The 19,533-nt window shown below is 35.7% G+C and overlaps 1 protein-coding gene across 22 annotated transcripts in view; it reads right to left on the bottom strand.

The window, feature by feature from the left end:
- WNK1 (WNK lysine deficient protein kinase 1) overlaps window positions 1-19,533 on the bottom strand; it is a 145,571-nt gene that overhangs the window by 27,235 nt on the left and 98,803 nt on the right. For 11 of the 22 annotated variants that reach the window (XM_081059264.1, XM_081059280.1, XM_081059282.1 and 8 more), the window contains exons 5-11: window positions 19,087-19,175; window positions 16,750-16,969; window positions 15,545-15,878; window positions 14,611-14,798; window positions 8,731-9,969; window positions 6,550-6,633; window positions 725-874 (exon numbers count right to left, since the gene is read on the bottom strand). In XM_081059264.1, the coding sequence (XP_080915390.1) occupies window positions 725-874; window positions 6,550-6,633; window positions 8,731-9,969; window positions 14,611-14,798; window positions 15,545-15,878; window positions 16,750-16,969; window positions 19,087-19,175 (2,304 nt within the window). The remainder of the gene's footprint in view (window positions 1-724; window positions 875-6,549; window positions 6,634-8,730; window positions 9,970-14,610; window positions 14,799-15,544; window positions 15,879-16,749; window positions 16,970-19,086; window positions 19,176-19,533) is intronic. The other 11 variants (XM_081059275.1, XM_081059266.1, XM_081059268.1 and 8 more) reach the window with 3 other exon arrangements.

The raw sequence follows: 19,533 nt of genomic DNA, 5'->3' as shown, positions 1-19,533 counted from the left end.
TGGAATTGAATTTTATCTATATCGCTTCTACAGTTCTTAGTGTAATACAGGCCTATAAAAGTAGGCATAATTACTGCTTTCACTGATTCTAGGATGCAACCACCCTCTCCACCACCATGTCATTTTAACATTTGTGAAACTCAGACATGTCTTACAATTAATGGTGTGCTAATACTGAGTGATACATAATATAATGGTGCATTTACAATCGATAGGATCTTAGATGTGATAAAATATGACAAAATACACTGTGCCAAAATACAAGCACAACAACCTGAGAAAAGGTCATTCAGAAGAGCATACCTTCTACAGGGCACTTCTCAAGTGACTGAAAGGACGTCTTAGAAAAAACACCATTCTATGTACGAGACTTTGATGACTTACTCAGTAGGCAATGAGGCGCAAAACAATGCATTAATCAAATGGAAATACAGCATAGCTGCAGACATAGAATATTAGAGCTAACAATAACAATTCTAGAAACTGTTATAGGTTCAGTTACCAAAGCACCTTTTTAAACCCATCACTTCTAACACCTGCCAAACCAATTTTAGACTGACATTAATCAATGCATACACACAGAAGGAGCAATCTTTCACTTGATTTTTGCAGAGGAAATAACCAACTTTGGTATTTCACCATTAAAGAAGGTAGAACCTATCCACACGAAAGACAAGTTACATGGAGTTCCCTTAAAGCACCCTCTTAGAAATGAAGAGTTTACCTGCTTTCCAGCTGATACCGGAGGCAAGACCTGTGGAGCCTGAGGCTGGCTCACTGGCTGTGCAGTAGTGGCCTCGCTGGAGGCTGATGTCTGTGGAAGTGAATACTGTACTGTCTGCTGAGGAGGGGCTGTCTGCTGTATCCCCTGCTGCTGAGAATAAAATACAATTATTCAGTTTTATTTTCAGTCGTTAATAGCATGTTTCTAAGGAAGTGTGTTTGCCTAAGGCCTTCAGTGTCTATAAATAATGACAATTTTAGTAATCAAGACATGCACAAACCCAAATTCATCAACTCCCCTTTACATTTCTCTTTTTTCTCTGGTGTTCTTTACTTGTGATGATGGCACCAAGAACAATTAACCAATTTTTCAAAACTTGAGTCATCACTGGTTCTTCACCCACCATCCCCTTGCCCCAACAGCAGGAGGTCATTTATAGACTGTCAGAAACCATATCCAAATGGATCCTCTCTGCACCAACCCCCGTCACCCCCCCTTTTCTATTTCTTGGTATTGGCTCTCGCTTTGGTCCTATATTAAACCAATCCAATCTCCTTTAACCTCATTCCCTTAATCTATTTTATAAACTGAATAACCAACTTGCTTGAAGAATAGCTCTGATTATAGGAACAAAATAGTGAGAAATGCATTGAATTTGGAATTTTAGCTTTACCATTTACTAGCTGTAATACCTTAGAGAGCGCTCATTTTCCTGCCCAAATGAGGTTTCCTTCTTTTGAAAGTAAGGACATTCAATTCAAAGGAGGGCAAAGGCAATGCCGTTTGGGAATCAACCATGTGCTGAGCACTCTGGCCTAACACACCTAAACTTAATGCATGGCACATACAAGTAATTGTACCCAAATACTAAATTTTATAATAAATCAATGGCCCCCTCTTGCATACCAAAACCTGAACTTCATAGATGACTTTCAAGACTCTCTAATACTTATAACTAAAAAAATTTTAATGTAAAACCACCTGTTTGTAATAAACATTTTAGCTAAAATATCAGATTATAAAGTTAAATGAAAATACCACAATCTCATTTCTCCAGTGGCAACTACTATCGTGGTTTGGTCCATCACCTTTATGAATTTTTTTCTATCTCTAAGTGGTCATTTACACACAAGCACATTTTTTTTGGTTAAAACAAAACCATGCCAATTATATAAATATTGTTCTCTAATATGTTATTTTCATTTCATTTATCAATGGCAACAATGTTCTAATGATTAATATTTTGGTTGTTTAATTTTTTAGCAAAATAAAATCACTAAAAGAATCCTGAAATATAATGGTGACGATAGTCATGCTCATTTTATTCTTATTTATTTCTGATACTGTATTATTATTTTAACTTAAAAAAACGAGGAATATTTAGCTGTTGAATTACATAAATTTTCAGCAACTAAGATCATATGTATGCAACTGAATACACGGCGATTTCCCCATTTTCCCACTGAAAAGAACAACTGAAAAACTAGAAAATCTTTCCAGTCAACTTAAATAACATTTAAACTTTAAGGAATTTACATGGAAATATCTACAATTATCTAAGTCATTAATTTACATACCTAAATAAATTGCATATTATATAAATATAGTAATTTAGAAATACTGTCTCCCTCCATCATTCAAACTTCACATGTAATATACCAGTGTCTTTTTAGTATACGTGCTGCCGAAGCGAGCACACCAGTGTCTTTTTTTTTTTTTTTTTTTAAGATTTTATTGGGGAAGGGGAACAGGACTTTATAGGGAAACAGTGTGTACTTCCAGGACTTTTTTTCAAGTCAAGTTGTTGTCCTTTCAATCTTAGTTGTGGAGGGTGCAGTTCAGCTCCAGGTCTGTTGCTAGTTGCAGGGGGGCACTGCCCACCATCCCTTGTGGGACTCGAAGAATCTAACTGGCAACCTTGTGGTTGAGAGCCCGCGCTCCAATCAACTGAGCCATTCCTGAGGCAGCTCAGCTCAAGGTGCTGTGTTCAATCTTAGTTGCAGGGGGCGGAGCCCACCATCCCTTGCGGGACTCGAGGAATTGAACTGGCAACCTTGTGGTTGAGAGCCCACTGGCCCATGTGGGAATCGAACCGGCAGCCTTCGGAGTTAGGAGCGTGGAGCTCTAACAGCCTGAGCCACCGGGCCGGCCCCATACCAGTGTCTTTATCTTCCCTGGAACTCCACTATGAATGCTACAGTTTCTGGAGTGCAACATAACATTTTCCCTTTAAGTTGTGCTTGAGGTAAAATTTGCAGTGACAAGCATCTGTTTGAATAATATTAGGCTAGCTGGATTTTTTTGCATGTCTTATAGATTTACATTCATGTTATTTTTGGATTAACTCTTTAAAGTAATCTTTAAATAAGATTTTTATGTTATTGTTTACAATGACATACAAACCTGGAATAGTGAAGGCTTGACCTGGAATAGTCATTCCCCTAAGAATAAGGACCAAATCTATGTTTAATTTCTTGGCTTTTATTTTTAAAACTAATTTTGTCAGATTTTGTCTATATTTCCAAATACACACACTATTTAAGGTCCTTACATTTGTTCTCAGCAGTTTTATCCATTAACAGTTTTTTCATTATTGTTCAAAATAAAGGACAGTGAGAGCCCTGTAATATAAAAGTATGATGAAGATTTGAATATATGGTGGTTCCCTTCTTTACTAAGGGAAAAGGATAAATTTGAGGAAAAATGTCCCCCTTCTATTTGGGCATATGATTCTCTCTCCCACCCCCAATAATGTGGAACCATGCTTACATCAAGATTTAGACTCAATCAGTTCTTTCCAATTAGCTTTTTTGTTCTTTTGGCTTAGAATATTCTTTACTTTTATAGCTGAGTCTAACTCATAATCAGAGTCCAGTTCAAATGATATCCCTTTCATAAAGCCTTGCTGATATCCCCGTCCCGGCTCAGAAGAGATGTAATTTCTTTCCTTTCATGACGTAATTCGGTAGTAGTTAAATAGCGAGTTGTGGAGTCAGACTACTTGGATTAAATTATGTGTCTACCTCTTATAGAACATGTAAGCTTCTCCAGATCTCATCTCAGTTTCCCATCTGTACAATGGAAATGAAGTACCTACACTTACAGGGTTCATATAAGGATTAAATAAAAACACAGGTTAGTGCTTTGTACAATGCATATAATTAGCTATTATCCGCATTTGTTTTGTAGGAATGGACATATGTCTACTTACTACATTATTTAGGCTCCCTGAAAGCACTCATATCTGATCCATCCTGGGCCTCAGGGCCTAACCCATGGCTCTTTAGAGCCTGAACTCAATTAGGAAAAAAATTGCTTAATTAATTGGGGGGGGGGGTTTGTGTGAGGACAGTCAAAAATTAGCAGTTTTAGAGACACAAACCTCACTCTGCTTAAAATAACTGAGAGGCATGTATGCCAGTTGTACATTAGAGCATTTAGGGAGCAGTGGAACCTTTGGGTAGGCAAGGAGTATATGGTGATTTTGTTGTGCACAACCACACTGGCTAATAATCAACACATTAGCCAAACAGGTATTATTTAGGCAACAGTAGCCTGGCACCATCCTTTGCATAACCTTGCCTCATGAGACCAGTACAAAGCAGCATATAATGACTGTGTACTATCTGTTGGACATGGGTGCTTGATGGAAAAAATGTTCACAAGCCTCAGCTGAACAGAAAAAAAGAAATACCTGAAGACCCTACATGTGCCCTATGGAAGAAATTATGAAGTAAGTAGGGTAGCTCATGACCTTGCTTGTGGCAACAAACTATTAAGTTTTCCAGCATGAGGAAGAACCTATTTTTGGTATCTCATTAACATACAGCATACCACTAGAAGGGACTCTTGATAAAAGCATGAAAAAGCAATCCCTTTTTCATTGTATTTCAGAAACTCATGAAATAAAGTAAATTTCAGCTAAAGTACATTTATTTCCTCATTCTAATAAAACTAGACATATGGTTTCCTCAGGGGTTGAAACCTGACAGTATGTAAAATAAAAATCACAACTAAAAGTGGACAGACTCTACTCATACAGTAGAAAAGGTTTACAACCTTTCTTTTTCATTTGTGGATCCCCAATAACTAAAATAAATAAATTTAGCTTCTTGGGTACCTTTGCAGAATCTTAAGTCCCTGCAGAACTTTAATATAGAACAAAGAATGCTATTTCAGAAATCTTGAATTCTGGCTTATAATTTTCAGTTCTATCTACTTACAGGCTATGTGACCCTAGAAAAATTGTAATAGTCTATACTGCATACACTCTTGGAGGGCTCAATTTTATGATTCTACTTAACTTAAATATCATGCTATATTTAAAATAAGTCACAAAAGTATAAAAAAAATCACAAACATAAATTAATTTTTGTTTGTGCTGTAGAGGTAGCCATTTAGCCATACTTTTTCCCAAAAGAGTCAATTACCTAAATCTTTTAACCTGACATTTATGGAACTGCCCTCCTTTACACCCACATATTTTCTTACTATTGAACTAAATGGCTTGTTTTACTATCTTCTTCATTTGGTACTAAGTATACATATATATGCCCAAATTTAAGACATACAACAAATTCCTTTGGAAAAGGAAAAAGAGAGCACACAATTTTCTCAGTGTCTTGGTGGTAGCCCGTATCCAAAGATAAGCAAATTAGGGGACTGGTATATATTCTGTCCTTAACCAGCTATATATAACTTTAAATTTGTATTCTTCTTAAGGGTTTTCAATTTAATGAAAATAGAATTTGTTAAGATAGGCAAAAATGTGACCACTCAACCTAACTATAATTATATAAACATTCAGCTAACTTTACTGGAAAAAAGGGCAAGAACAAGACAAAGCATATAATTCCCAGACCTTAAATTCTATAAGACAGATGTGTTGGTCAAAGAGTTAAATGTGTACATATAAATAAACTATTCTTGTACAAGGAGCATTTGATCTTAAACTAGTATCAAATGACTACTTGATCACATGCTGGACCAGAAAGGGCTATTTCTAATAAGAATTAAAAGCCTTTTTTCAACTATTAATAGAAACAGAAGCCAATTTATAATTTAGAGGTTCAAAAACATACCTTGTAGGGACTATCAATGAAACAGTTCATCATGAAGTCTTTATGACACATGCAGTAATTACATTTTATTTGAAATAGCTAATAAATATTCAATTGTGCCAAAAAAGCATTACTCCCATGCAAATAATGACTATTATCTGTGATGAACTATAGACATTTTATTTTACAATGATCCTTTTTGCTGTTGAATACGTCACATTGTACTAAACTCTTGAGTTCCTTGAACCTTTGGGAATAAATTCCCCAACTCAGAGGTTGAAATTTTTTTTTAAAAGTTCCTGAAGTAGTTGTTCTTAGGCCTTCATTCAGTGCCTTTTAGCACAAAATCTGATATTCCATCCCACAAATTAGAAATAATTTTTAAAAAGTGGAGTGTTATTAAACTCAAGTATAATGAAAGCAGTGACAAAATACTCATAAGTCATAAATATAATGTAGAAACAAAATTGATGTTCTTTGTATCGTTAAATTATGTGTAGAATCATCTGTTTAAGAAGGCAGATATATCAGTCACAATGATTCTTTTAAATTCAATGTATGTCTAATCTAGTAGATTGTTTAAAAATACATTAAACGAAAGAGAAGATTTTCTAAAATGTTCCTGAACACAAGAAATGTTATACTTCTTAGTTTTCCTTTCATAAACGTAGCAAGCCATTTACATCAGAATTCTAACTCAAGACAGATGTACAACAGTGTATTGCTACTGCTAATACATCGAATGTAGCAATGAGTTGTTCTCACCTGCTGAGAAGGTTGTACAGGTTGAGAAGACGAAACCCCTGTTACGCTACTTGAGGATGGCTGGCCTTGGCTCTGCCCCTGTGCCTGAAGGAAAGAAGTAAATACAACAAATTAAAGAAGCCTGGAAGTAAATGTGCAGAGAGGTCAGGCTTTTGCAAACAATATTAAGCTCCTGAGAGTTTGCTTGAGTAAGATGAAACATAAGCTTGATAAAGTATGTATGGGAGAAACCATTGGGGCATTTTTTTGTTAAAAAAACAAAAAACAAAAACGGTTAGAGAAGAACATATTCAGATCTCATGTAATAACCACTGATGGTTAAAACCTAACCTACCACTTCAGCTCAGGCTATAATTTTAGCTAGACAAAATATAAAATTCATAACAAGATTGTTATTGAAAATAATCAGGAAAAAAGTAGTAAGACGATCAACGTGAAAAAACACTATATGTGAACAATTGAAGAAAAAAGGGTGTTTGATAATGCTACTTTGGTTCCTTTTGCTATTTTTTGTAGTGCCACTGATCAAAAATGTGACTTTGATCAAAAATGTAAACAAAATCTGTTATCATCAATTGCCAACTATCTAGAGCAATGGATCTCAACAAAGGGCAATTTTGCCCCCCAACCCTCTCTCACATCCCCGGGATGAGAGGGGACATTTGGGAATATCTGGAGATATTTTTGGTTGTCACGACTGGGGGAGGTGGCTGCTACTGGCATCTAGTGGGACGAGGCCAGGATGCTACTAAACATCCTGCAGTGCACAGGACAGTCCCCACAACAAAGAATTATCCAACTAAAGTATCAATAGTGTTGAATTTGAGAAACTGTGACCTAAAAAACGTCTAAGTTAAAATAACTGCGGAAGTGAGGAATGAATGCAAGACTTTATAAAGGTAAGTTAAGGAAATGAAAAGGCCCACCTTTGCTGTTCCATTTCAGTTTAGAGGGATTTCTCTGCAGATTTACTTGCTATGACATCACATTCCACTGCATTTTAACCACTACAAGTATTAGTTCTTTCTGCAATATGTCTTTAAATTAACTACGAGGTATTTTAAGTTTTGGAAGTTTGAAGAATGGCTGGCAGTGCATTCAGATGGACAGTACGGGCTGACAACGAGTGTACTGCTTGCTTATGCAGTATGATTTTCATGTTTCTAAATCTTTTTTATCCTTGGTACTATTCTAAGTAACTGAAAATTCATGTACACTTTCAGAGTTGTTTATACCCTCAATGGGAGAAGAAGTTAGGAAGAAAGCATGAAGAACATACAGTGCTTTATATAAAGAGTGGAATATATAAATGCATAGTCTACTATATAGATTTTATAAGACTCATACATTTGATAAAATGTATCAAAGGAATATATGAAAGTTAATACTGACTCCACTTCTTGAATTCTACTATGTCCATTACTTTGTCTTTATTTGCAAGACTACATATGCTCATAAACATAAATAACAAAATTTAAATTTGTTGATGAAAAAACTAAGGCCTGAGATGTCTAACCTAATGTTCCTTAGTTTGCAACATATATCACAAATTCTTAAAATAAATTTTAAAAAATCCACTATTCACACTAGATTCTAACTTAGTCACTAAAAATTACAATCAGTCAATTTCATGGATCAACATTTTATTGGAACACATTAATACACAGTGACTTATTCAACTGATGCCTTTTTAAAAGGGCATCTTCATTTGTTAAAACAAATGCCTAAGATGTTTCCTTTCTGTGTCTTTCAAAATCCTTCCACACTAAAAATGTTATCTTTTCTATTTTTTTAAAAAACTATCCATGTTTATTGCTAGGGAGAAAGAAATACTTCACATTAGTATTTGCAAATAATGCTAAGTCAAATTGACATTACAGACATTTGTATTTCCCTATTACTTGAAAATAGTCTATAAATGGATAGAAGTAAATGATTTTGACAAGTGACTAAAATTCTAGTTTTTGTTCTTTGTCCAAGGATTTGCATGTATTATAGGTAAGTTAGGCAGCTTCTCTCATATTTTGTCCTTAAATACAGTTTATAATACCCCCTCCAGACGGAGAAACTACTAATAAGATTAAATAATATTACTCATAAATAGAAAGGAGGGATAGAAAACTTAAATGTAATGGTGCAGAGTAGGGTAATTTAAAAGAATCGTGGAAGTTTTCCTATAACCTGTGGATGGAGTGCAGATCCTCCTGAAGAAAATGAGGCAGATAAAATCTGCTGAGATGTGGTTCCTTGGGGGAAACAGAAGAAAAGTGGGGATTCTTGTAACACTGTCTGAGGCAGACGGATAAAGGGTAATGAGACGTCAGAGCCAAAAGGTGCAGCTGCTCCCCCTGTAGAGGGAGGTGATTGAAAATCACTGGGGTCTGAAGAAGTAATTTGTGAGGAATCACTGGAATATTCTGGGCTTCCTATTGGCCAGTTCTGTCCGACAGGCTCTACCACAGAAACGGTCAATTCTGGGGCATGGTAATTACGCTGTTCTTCAGTCACACGCTGCAGGCGGCCATGTAATCCAACTGATTGAGGAGGTGCTTCTTCCTGATTCGAGTCCACTACAACCTGTCGATTTCGGTAAACACGTTGAGGTAGAACTCCTCCTCCTTCTCCTGAAGAGGAGCTTGGAGTGTGAACATGAAATTCAAATACACAATTGCTTCTGTTCTCATTGTTATGAGTTAATACAGCGGGCGCAGAATGAGGAACAAAGACAGGGTGAAATTTCAAACATGTAGCATCTGTACTGATAGGTGCAGAAATACTAGAGAGGGGAGATCCTGGATTCAATCCAGAGTCTAATCTTAAATTCTGAAGGTGTCCTACCAAGAAAGCCTGTCCAGATGGAAATTCAAAGACAGAACTTGAGGGAGGGCCCCCTTGTACTGGCTTCTGTTCAGGTGTCTGTTTCATAGGACTTGACAGTACTGGTGAGTTGTATGAAATACCCTCATACTGTTCTGCCACCTGGGCCTGGTACTGTACCCCAGCTAGATACACTGCTTCCTGAGGAATAAAACAGTGAGCTTCTTCTGGAAGTACTAGTCCAGGTCTATAGTCACTGTAAACTTGAGTTGGTTCAAATATAGGATTGGCCTGTATCTCACATGGCTCTCCAGTTATTCTACTGGCTGTAGTACCCAGCATAACTACGGCCTCTGGTGTCCACTTAGTTGGGCTGCCACCAGGTGGAAGAAGATTTTGGCCAACAGTCCTCAGCAGGGGTTGGAAGTGGTGAGTTTGGGCTTCCAGGAAGGAGGTGCTCTTACGTCGCTGGGAAATGGCCACCTTCGGTGGACAGGTGGGAGGTGGTGAAAAAGAAACTGGACGTTCATGAATAGTTGGGAAAAATATCTGTGATTCTGGGTATGTTGGGGTCCCCCCACACGGATGCGCCATGGATTGAGGCTGTATCAACATGAATAAGACAAGTAATTCATACATTCACATGTGAAATTACATTAGACATGCACAACTGGGCAGCTCTGTGTAACCCTATGAAACGGTTACACCAAACTTATAAATAAAGAAATAACTATACTTGTTGAAATTATGTGCATAGTAAAAATCCATTAAATACATCCAGGGTCCATATTATTATTCTGTGGGACTCTGCATCAGATAAAAGCTGCTTTTCCACAACTTTCCTTTCTCAAAAGAAATGAAAGAATTTAACTTTCTAAGCAATCTTTTTTTACCCACAATTAATATGCTTATTCATAAGACTTAATATAAATTATATCAGTGGGAAAGAGTTAAAGGAAGAATAAGTGTTAAGAGAAGACAGTAAGCCCAATTTTTATAAAATAATAAGTGCTTCAATTCAAGCTACTGTACAAAGTCTACCTATATTATATATACTTATTTTCCTGTGCTGTTAGAGGCTTCAATGTTATTTTATCAAATAATCATGTCTTCCGACTAAAAATCAGAAGAGATTTTTGGTGGACAGAAGAAAACACACAACTTGACTAGTGACAGTCAAGTCTTTCCCCGGTCTATCCCGAAGTAGATGCAGTTAATTTTACTACACAAACATGTTTATAGATGCTCAATCACTCACTGAATGTCCACTTTTTTGATCCTAGTTAGGGTTGAATAATCTGGTGTTCAAATCAGGTGAAAAGTATAATATAAATAACTGTTGACTTGATTTAACAGTGCTTTTTTGTTCACAGAAGCAGTTCTAGATTTAAGAGTTTAAATTTAGACCCCCACCTTGCTAAATGCAAACAGTGACACTAATAATTCTCTTTCACAGACTCTTTGTTTAAGAGTAGATCAGTTTCATTTTTTCAGTAGGGAAGACCCCTATCAAATTAGCAAAATGACTCTATTGTTACTTCTTTACAACAGCTAAAAGATGGTTTCTATTGGTATCCAAAAGCCATAAAACACTCTTTATAATCATTCTCCTAGGTGAAAATCTGAACATTTTGGGGTTGGCTAGATCAGAATGTTAACTATATTCTCTATGTGGAAAAGCAACAGCAGCAAGGTCCCTCAGTGTTTAAAAACTTTAAAAGATAGACCTTTTATAGATATGAACGGGGCCAAAGAAAATCATACGTATTATACATACATTCATTAGAGTCAAGGTTTCACCTTAATGAATCTAAGGAAAAAAAACTTTCATGAGGGAACATTATGTGGCCCTTTAGTTTAATGACCCATTATTTTAAACAGCTAATAAAACCAATTTTTACTCATCAATTATTCTTCACTGACTATGGGGAAAAAATGGATATATCTAGTTTCACTGGTGTCTCTTCAGAATAAAGAACGGAGAAAACATGTTTGGGTAATGTTTGATGAAGAGAAAATTTGTTTTTGATTAAGCCAACAGTGAGTTTAAAATTAAATAATTCACATATTCCTTACTAGGATATGAAAATGCGAGGATTTGTTGTATATGTCAGTGGGGGATAGAGAATATAACAAAAGCTAAATTTTATTGCACACACACTGGTATGTGCCAAGGGTGTTATAAAGCATTCTCTCTCATTACCTCCTTGCTTTCCCCCCACCCCTTAAAGCCTTACAACAAGAAAATTTCCTGGTATCTTAAAAGCATAATACCTTACTAAGTTTAGTCTTGTTCTTTATTTGATTTTCATTAAAATTCTTGATGCCTGGATGTATTCACTGGCAATAAATTTTCATTTGTCAGGAAGTTTATGGTTACATACAGTACTGACAAAGAGGGAAGGCAGGCTGGAGCGTCGGTGCTTGCGCTGAGAGGCAGAGTGCATAGGCAGGACACTCTCCAATGCTTTAGAAAGCTTTTCGGCAAAAGTTTCCTCAGGGGCAGTCCGAAGGAGGGAAGGAGAAAGAGGTGCAGACAGCACTGGTGGTGGGGTGGAAGGAGCACTGGGAGAGATGCGGGATAGAGAGGGAACAGCAGAAAGATGGGGAACACAAACCGACATGCTACGGCCACGAGGCTAAACGAAAACAAACACACACATGAAAAACACAGTACTTTGAAAACAAAATAACCAAATGTACAATGATAATAGGGCATAGTTGATAGTTGACATAAAGAAATGTTCCATTGTCCCCCAATTCCACAAAGGACACCTGGCAGATCACATTTATTCTTTCCACATTGATGGTCAAGTACAGGGGTTTTTTTTTGGTTTTGTTTTTTTTGGTGAACAACCATGATGATGATCAATTATCTTCCTAAATATTTTGAAATAACATGAATTGTCATGAGTGTATGAACAAGTATGAGTGATTGACTGAGGTAGCAGAAAAGACAGAGAAAACAATGAATACTGGTTTCTGGTTTCTGCAAACTTAATTCTATTAGTTTAAAGTACATTATAAGATAGAGAAGATTTTAAGACTGGATTACTTTGCAGGGACTCTGGAAGCCTCAGAAAAGGTTTCTCAATTCTATTTTAATAGGCATCAGACTAAAAAAGTCGTTGGCTCACAGGATTTTGTTTATTACACTTAACTATCTTTATCTGTAAGGGTAAAAAGTCATTTTCTACTAGAAAAAGCATTAGCTTTCTGGAAGTAATTCACAATTGATATAGAAATCATTCGTGTTTTTACTAGTCAATAGAAACATGTCTTAAATATGAATCTCTAAAGAATAACTTTAAATTTTTTTCAGGCATTTCAGAAATTCAATTTAGGTTTACAAAGTTTAAGGCACCTTAATACAAAGGTTTATACTGTTAAGATTGTCCTGAGCAAATTCATTTCCTTTCAGATGTTATAAACAGTAACTAATCACATTTTCTTTTCCAAAATTGGTTGCATAGCATGCTTTGAGTCAAATTTGTGGCCCACTAGCAGCAAGTATGTAAGTATCATAATGATTACTTAGCTTCATTCCTGGTTCTATTTTTCTCTACCCTTGTTTCTCTTTTATCCTAATTTTTAAATTCCATTTATAACTGACATATTATTATAAGCCACAGTAAATTCTTTCTGGAGTAAGAACAGAATTATAAGTTTTTTAATCAATAATAATATTTAATAACTCTTCTTGCTACCTCCATACAATATTATCACTAAAAGGCAAGACTGTCATTAACAGGCTGCTTTTAGAGCATCAATAAATATAGCTTTGTTTGTGGCTCAAGTATTTAAAATCTCCATAAATTATCATTCCATTTAATGTTCTAAACACAGAGACCCAATATTCATAAACCTGTAATGGGGGAAGCCAAGAAATTAAAAATAGTTTATAAAAAATCTAGTTATGATAATCCAGGACAGAAATCAATTATAAGAAGAGCAGAAACGGATAAGAAATGCCGACAACTAGTAGTTGTCAGATCACAGAAATACATCTGTGTAGTCTTTATGAAGTTCTTCCAACCTCCCTAACTATTTTAAAGGTCAGAAAAATAGACTGTTAAAACATTAGTACATTAGTAGTTTTCTGTGTGTTACTGTGGCCATTCATCTGGAGACCTAGCCAGTGGAGGACTGATGAATGGACTCTGAAATAACATAAACATCTTTTATTCCAAGTTTTAGGATAAAAGACCAGAGCAAGCAGAATTTTCTTAACAGAGAAAGATTTTCATTTAAGAAAGAGCAAGAATTCCACACATTTTAGATTACAAGCTTTCTGAGAAAGAGGGAATATCTATCTGCCTAAAGATTTCACTAAACAATGCTATACAGTGACCAGTTATTCTCCAGTTCCTTCCTGATGCAGATGATGTATTTTATTTACCTCTGAAGAGGGTCAGCAAAAAAAAAAAAAAGAGTATTATCTGATGGTCTACTTTTAACATTTTCTATATCAGAAGCAAGAGTGGCTAATGTAAAACATGGGGTAATAATTGTGTTTGTGCATGTATGTATATAGATATATATAAAAGTATATAAAATATTTCAGGAAATAATCTCCAAAAATCGATTCTGGAAATAAATCAGTAATAAAACAGATACAAAATAAAGGGGAAAAGCAAACAAACATACACAAGGGAATGAACTTGTGTCCAACACAGACTTTAAAGAGGAACACGCATAGCAACCGATGATTAACCAAACGTAAGCACTAAATTAAACGGTCGCACAAATAAAGGGTTTCCTTCACTTCCCAGTACTCACATGCAGCATTCTACAATGGTCTGAAGGTCTTACCTGTTTCATACAATGAGAAACCTTACAAAAGATACTTGGTAATTCTTTTAATAAGTAAGCTTTTGAAAAACTCTCCTCATTCCCACCCCTAAAACATTTGTATGTCCAACTTACGAGTATGCTGCTCTGCACAATTGCAGCTCGGAAGTGCTAACGAGAGCGTCCTCTTTAATCAAATGCAGCAGTCTAAATCTTGTCCAGTTTCTTTACATAGGAAGTTCAGCCAATCCCCCCGCCTCACACATGCGTATCCCCTACCTTGCCTGAACTATTCTAATTATACTCTATAATACACCTACTCCCTTCAGAAACACACCATTTATATTTTCTACTCACATTCATGCTGTTATTGGGTAACAGAGAGAATGTGAATCTAACACATTATCTATTGGCTCTCCTTACAGGCTTCCACTCTCTTACGCAGTTACTCACCATACTTGAGGGTGGATATACCCCGTGGGGCTGCGATTGTGCTTGGACAACAGTAGCTGTGTGCCCTGGGAGTGTGCCAGTAGAATGTGCCTGTTCATGTTGGGAACCATAGGAAACTGTCTGTTGGCTGCTCACTCGAGATTCTGTGAAGACAGAAGATCCCTGACCACTGTCAACAGTCCCGTCAGCTGAAAGAGAAATGAATTTCCAAAAAACACAGAGAGACAAATCACAAAAAGGAGGTTCACATTTTCCCCATCACAAACCAATGACTTTAGGGTCAATTAGTTTTTCTTTACACAGACCTGAAGTGTATAATGAATACTAGTTATTTTACTAAGTATATTTCTATGTTTAAATGAGGGAATCCATGCAGAAAAAAAGTGTTAATGTCTTAAAAAAATTCCCTGGCTATCACACACTCCTATTACCTGAAGAATAAGGGAAATAAAATGGAACGTTGTTAGTAAGCCTTAAGTTTGACACAGCTTTCAAAATCTTAATTTTGGAGACTACTGGGTTCCTAGTATTAAGCAGACAGTTCAATTAATTACTAGTAGTCTCATTCATTTCTAGTTTATATATTATTCAGCCTTGCTTAAAAGACCCGAACCAGATTAATGGGTTTAATTATAAGTAGCTAACATAAACTTGTTCATTTTCAATTATACTTTGTTTTAAGGAAGTGTGAAAAGCAGAAATCTACAAATCAGAATTTCCAAGTTGAAGGAAACTGTAAAATTATTTTTTATCCCAATCACATTTCCTCACTGTCCCATCTTTCTTTTTCTGTTAGTCATGGACCTAAGAACAGAACGAAAAGGCAACCATTTCAAACTTATATGTTGGATTCATAATTCAAAACCATTAATTAGTAACAAGATAAAGTGAGACAGGAGTATCTTAGCCACTTGTCCACTCCCCAAATACTCACATAACACAGATGTATTGGGCTGTTGGTACTGCAGTTGTTGATGCTGGTCTGCCTCAGGTTCTTCAGGCTCTACTTGCGTAGACACTGAAGCTGAAGTGGTAGAGGCAGTAGGTACGCCAGTGCTGGCAGAAGGGAGCTGCTTGCCTCCTGTCTGGGAAGCACTTGATTGTTGTTCTACTTGCTGTTTGAGACTGCTCTCTTCCTGCTTTCTTTTTTCTTGTTCCTCCCGTACCAACTGCCGCTGCTCTCGTTTTCTCTTAATTAATGACACTCTATCTTTGATGGCTTTCGCCATGGTCTTGTGATCACCTTCACAGACATACCCAGACTCTACCTACAGAATAAAAAAGTGCATTAGGAAGCAGTAGGACATCAAAAGAAAACAAACCTTTTCTTTTTTTGAGAGAGAGAGAGAGAGAGAGAGAGAGAGAAAGAGACAGAGAGAGAGAGAGAGAGAGAGAGAGAGATACTTTGGGGGAGAAAAACCTTTGTTAGTTAGTACAAAAAACTAACAAAAATAAGTATCTCTTTCATACCTGACCCATTTTCAAAGGCAACTACTACTGAATGGTTCATATAAATTGTAGTAGAGATATTCTGTGAATATCTTTGCATAGTATTAATATAATGGCTTTTTAGGTACTATGGTAAGCCAAAAGTTTCCTTTTTGAAAAATGATCTTTTAGACATCCTTCAGAAATGATTCATCAAAGGCTGCCTACTAATAATTTATCTTGAAAACTCCCTTCAAAGTAAAAACAATTTATGATCTATTTATAGGGTTTATCTAGACGCCTGATCAAAGGATAATAATGTATCAATATTTAGAACACATAACGTGTCATTCTAATGGAAATAGGCTGATACAAATTAGAAGTCATTCAACATTACAGACTTTCAAAATTACTTCAGAATGCATTCTAGTTTCTTCCCTTTATTCTTTTCCTTTCTTCCCCTCTCCGTACCTCCCTTCCTTCTTTCTTTCAATATACATATTTTATTCTGTTCTACACATCCATCCATACTTATACATATCTATATCTATATATCTTTTTCTCAAATAAGTTACTTTTCAAGCCATTAATTAACACAATTTTCTATCAACGGGATATGCCATATGCACTGTTTCATAAGCTGCTTTTTTGCCCAATACCAATGTATATAAATCTACACCAATTTTTAAATGTTGATTAATATTAATTTACCATTTCTTGAGCAACATCTTCTGGCACGTCTCTGTCCAAGTCAAAGGAAAACTCAATAGCTTCATTGTCTTTGTATTTTCCCTTTAATTTCTTAATATCTTCAATACGTAGCCATAATTTAATGGCTATCTTTTCTCCATCATCTTCTTCTGCTAATTCTACCCGCACCCCTGTTTCCTCCTGGAAGAAGGCATGGTTCAAAAGGTCTTTGATAGAATATCTTCCAAAGAGAGGGGGGGGAAAAAACAAAACAAAGTGCCATTAGATTGAAAAGATAATTTTCGAGTGTGGCTGACTGTTATTCTTGGAATAATGAAAAAGGACTACAAAAAGAAAAACAAGGGAAATTTTATAACTCATTTCTACATTGCTCCATTTGAACAGTGACTACAGCGTTTTACTCTCAAGTTACAGAACAACGTAACAAACTCATTTACAAATAAGAACTGAACATGTTATTTTTTTAAACGAATGATCTAAATTCATACTAGTTAACAGTGTACTAATGATAGCAATACAAAAATATCATAGCTTCAAAATACCACAATTGTTTATATAGCATTTATAGTTAAGAAAAAAAATCCTCATACGTATGATCTCATTTGATCCTTGATCAACATCCATTGAGATAGCCTAAATATTAGGAAATGGAGGTTCAGAAAGGTTGAAATTCTTGCTCGTAGTTATAAAAGTCGGAAATGGTGGAATCAAAACTTGAAAACAAATCTTTTGATTTCAAGTTCATCTTTCGTTCAACATTGTTCCCTAACACATTAATCAACACAGCATTTAACTATTTTGAACAGTAAACCCATGCGTGGGCATGAATTCACGTACTTAGTTTGGCAGGTATCCTATTGTAACAGTACGCTTTAACAAACTCAACAAGGAGTTAAGGATATGGCTGGGTTTGGCATGATAACTGAAGAACAAATTGTCTTACATGTATGAAACATAAAATGAAAAGAGATATATTAGACCCATGTAAAAAAAATTGTCCAATTAATTTCACTAGAAAACTCAATACCACTATTACACGTTAATACTAAACTGCAAAACAGTGGTATTTTAGAATCTTCATAAAGTGTAAATTCTTTGCAAATAAAAGTTTCAGCAATGTGTGGAAAATATACATACGATATAAGAATAACAAAATACCCCTATCTGAGAGGTGGTGTGGAAAAAACCATCTCTATTTTCTATTCCTTTTACTACAGCAACCTTAATTTACCCCCCAAAATTCTCTCAATTCCTTGGTCAATAATCTGTGTACTAAGCAAGCAGAACTCTGACTGTGGAACAATCTTCTTTAGATAAATGGTCTCAAATACCAGTAATCTAGTAAACTGTTCCATCCAGAAAAGAAACAGAAATATGTTATAAGATTAGAAACAAATATTCCTTTGTTTATAGTAAGAAAACTTCTTAAAGAGATTAAGTGCTCTCCTTTTCAATCAGTGTACATAAAAATAGAAACCCAAACTAAATTTCTACTAAAAAGCCTTAAAGATCATGATGTTAAGCTCTTTCAAATAATTAAGTTATGAAAAGAGTATGAGACTGGAGAAGTGAAGATATGGAATTCTTTAATTTGGTAGATATGCCTGATCACTCACATTCTTCAGCCTGCAGACTGCTCAGCTTACAACTGATATTTGTACTGGCTGATCTACTACTTTTTTGGAGGGTGAGGGCGGACGGGGAAGGCAGATTATTTTTCAAAAACAGACACTGGAATGTTGCCATGCCTAACGGGTGATGAATCAGCTATATGGCAGATCAGACACTTGCCACTCCTCTGAGAAAAGTCCTGTTAGTACAAATGACTAAGCCAGATCTCCTCCTAAACTTTGGGCGAAGTCGTCTCTTTCTACTTAAAGGAATTTTGATGTTTTGCTCTTCTTCAATTCTGGCATAATAAAAATCAACACCTGTATAGCTGAGCCGATTTTAAAGAGCCCAGATTTTATTTCATCTTTTAGAATTCAGTGGGTAAAAAACTAGGGAACAGATTTGCTACATTAGAGGTTGAACCGTATTGAATTTTCAAATCACGCTGATGCTCTAAGTAAGCAGTTCTCACTGAATGCAGTAACTATGTTTAAGGTGGTTCTGGTTTACTCAAACTCTAGCAAACCACATTTTCACATTTTGAAATATCAAATCTGAGTACTACCCTCAATGGACAGAACTCTATTTTTAAAGATATTACATAACATAAATGGAGAAACAAATGACAAGTAAAGTATCAAATATACCTTAGATTGAGCAGTTGTATTCAGAGCATGTTATATTTTCGGTTTTTGTTTAAGCAACGAGTCAAATGAGGCAACTCACCTTTCATCTTTGTTTTGCCGAATGCACCCTTCAATAATTTCCTTCACTTCAGGAATTGCTACTTTGTCAAAACTGGCTGGCTTCACCCCCTGAAAACCATAAAAAGTGACAAAAACACATTAATGAAGTCAGAGCCTTTGAACTTTGACTTTCAATTGACCCCTTACATTGCCTTATCAACTTGGCTTTTTTTCTGATTTGTCTGTAGGAGCTGGTTCATGCAGGCTGAGTTGGGTAGTGGCAATTTAGTTCTTACAGGAAAATAAAAAGGAACAGTTAGTTAAATAGTGGAGTCACTTACTTCCATGGCCTCTATATGTGGCTAGGGGGAAATTTAGGCTGTTGTCAACATCTTCTGCTGTTTCAGGTAAAAGAAGTTATTGGCTAAAAAGAAGGCCAAATGTTCTAATTGGTTAGGATATCTTTTGTTCAACCTTGTTCCCTAAC

Source organism: Rhinolophus hipposideros, assembly GCF_964194185.1.
Source record: "Rhinolophus hipposideros genome assembly, chromosome: 9".
Classification (NCBI taxonomy): Eukaryota; Metazoa; Chordata; class Mammalia; order Chiroptera; family Rhinolophidae; genus Rhinolophus; species Rhinolophus hipposideros.
The sequence above is the reverse complement of the archived record's forward strand: the minus strand, read 5'-3'. Positions and strand labels throughout refer to the sequence as shown.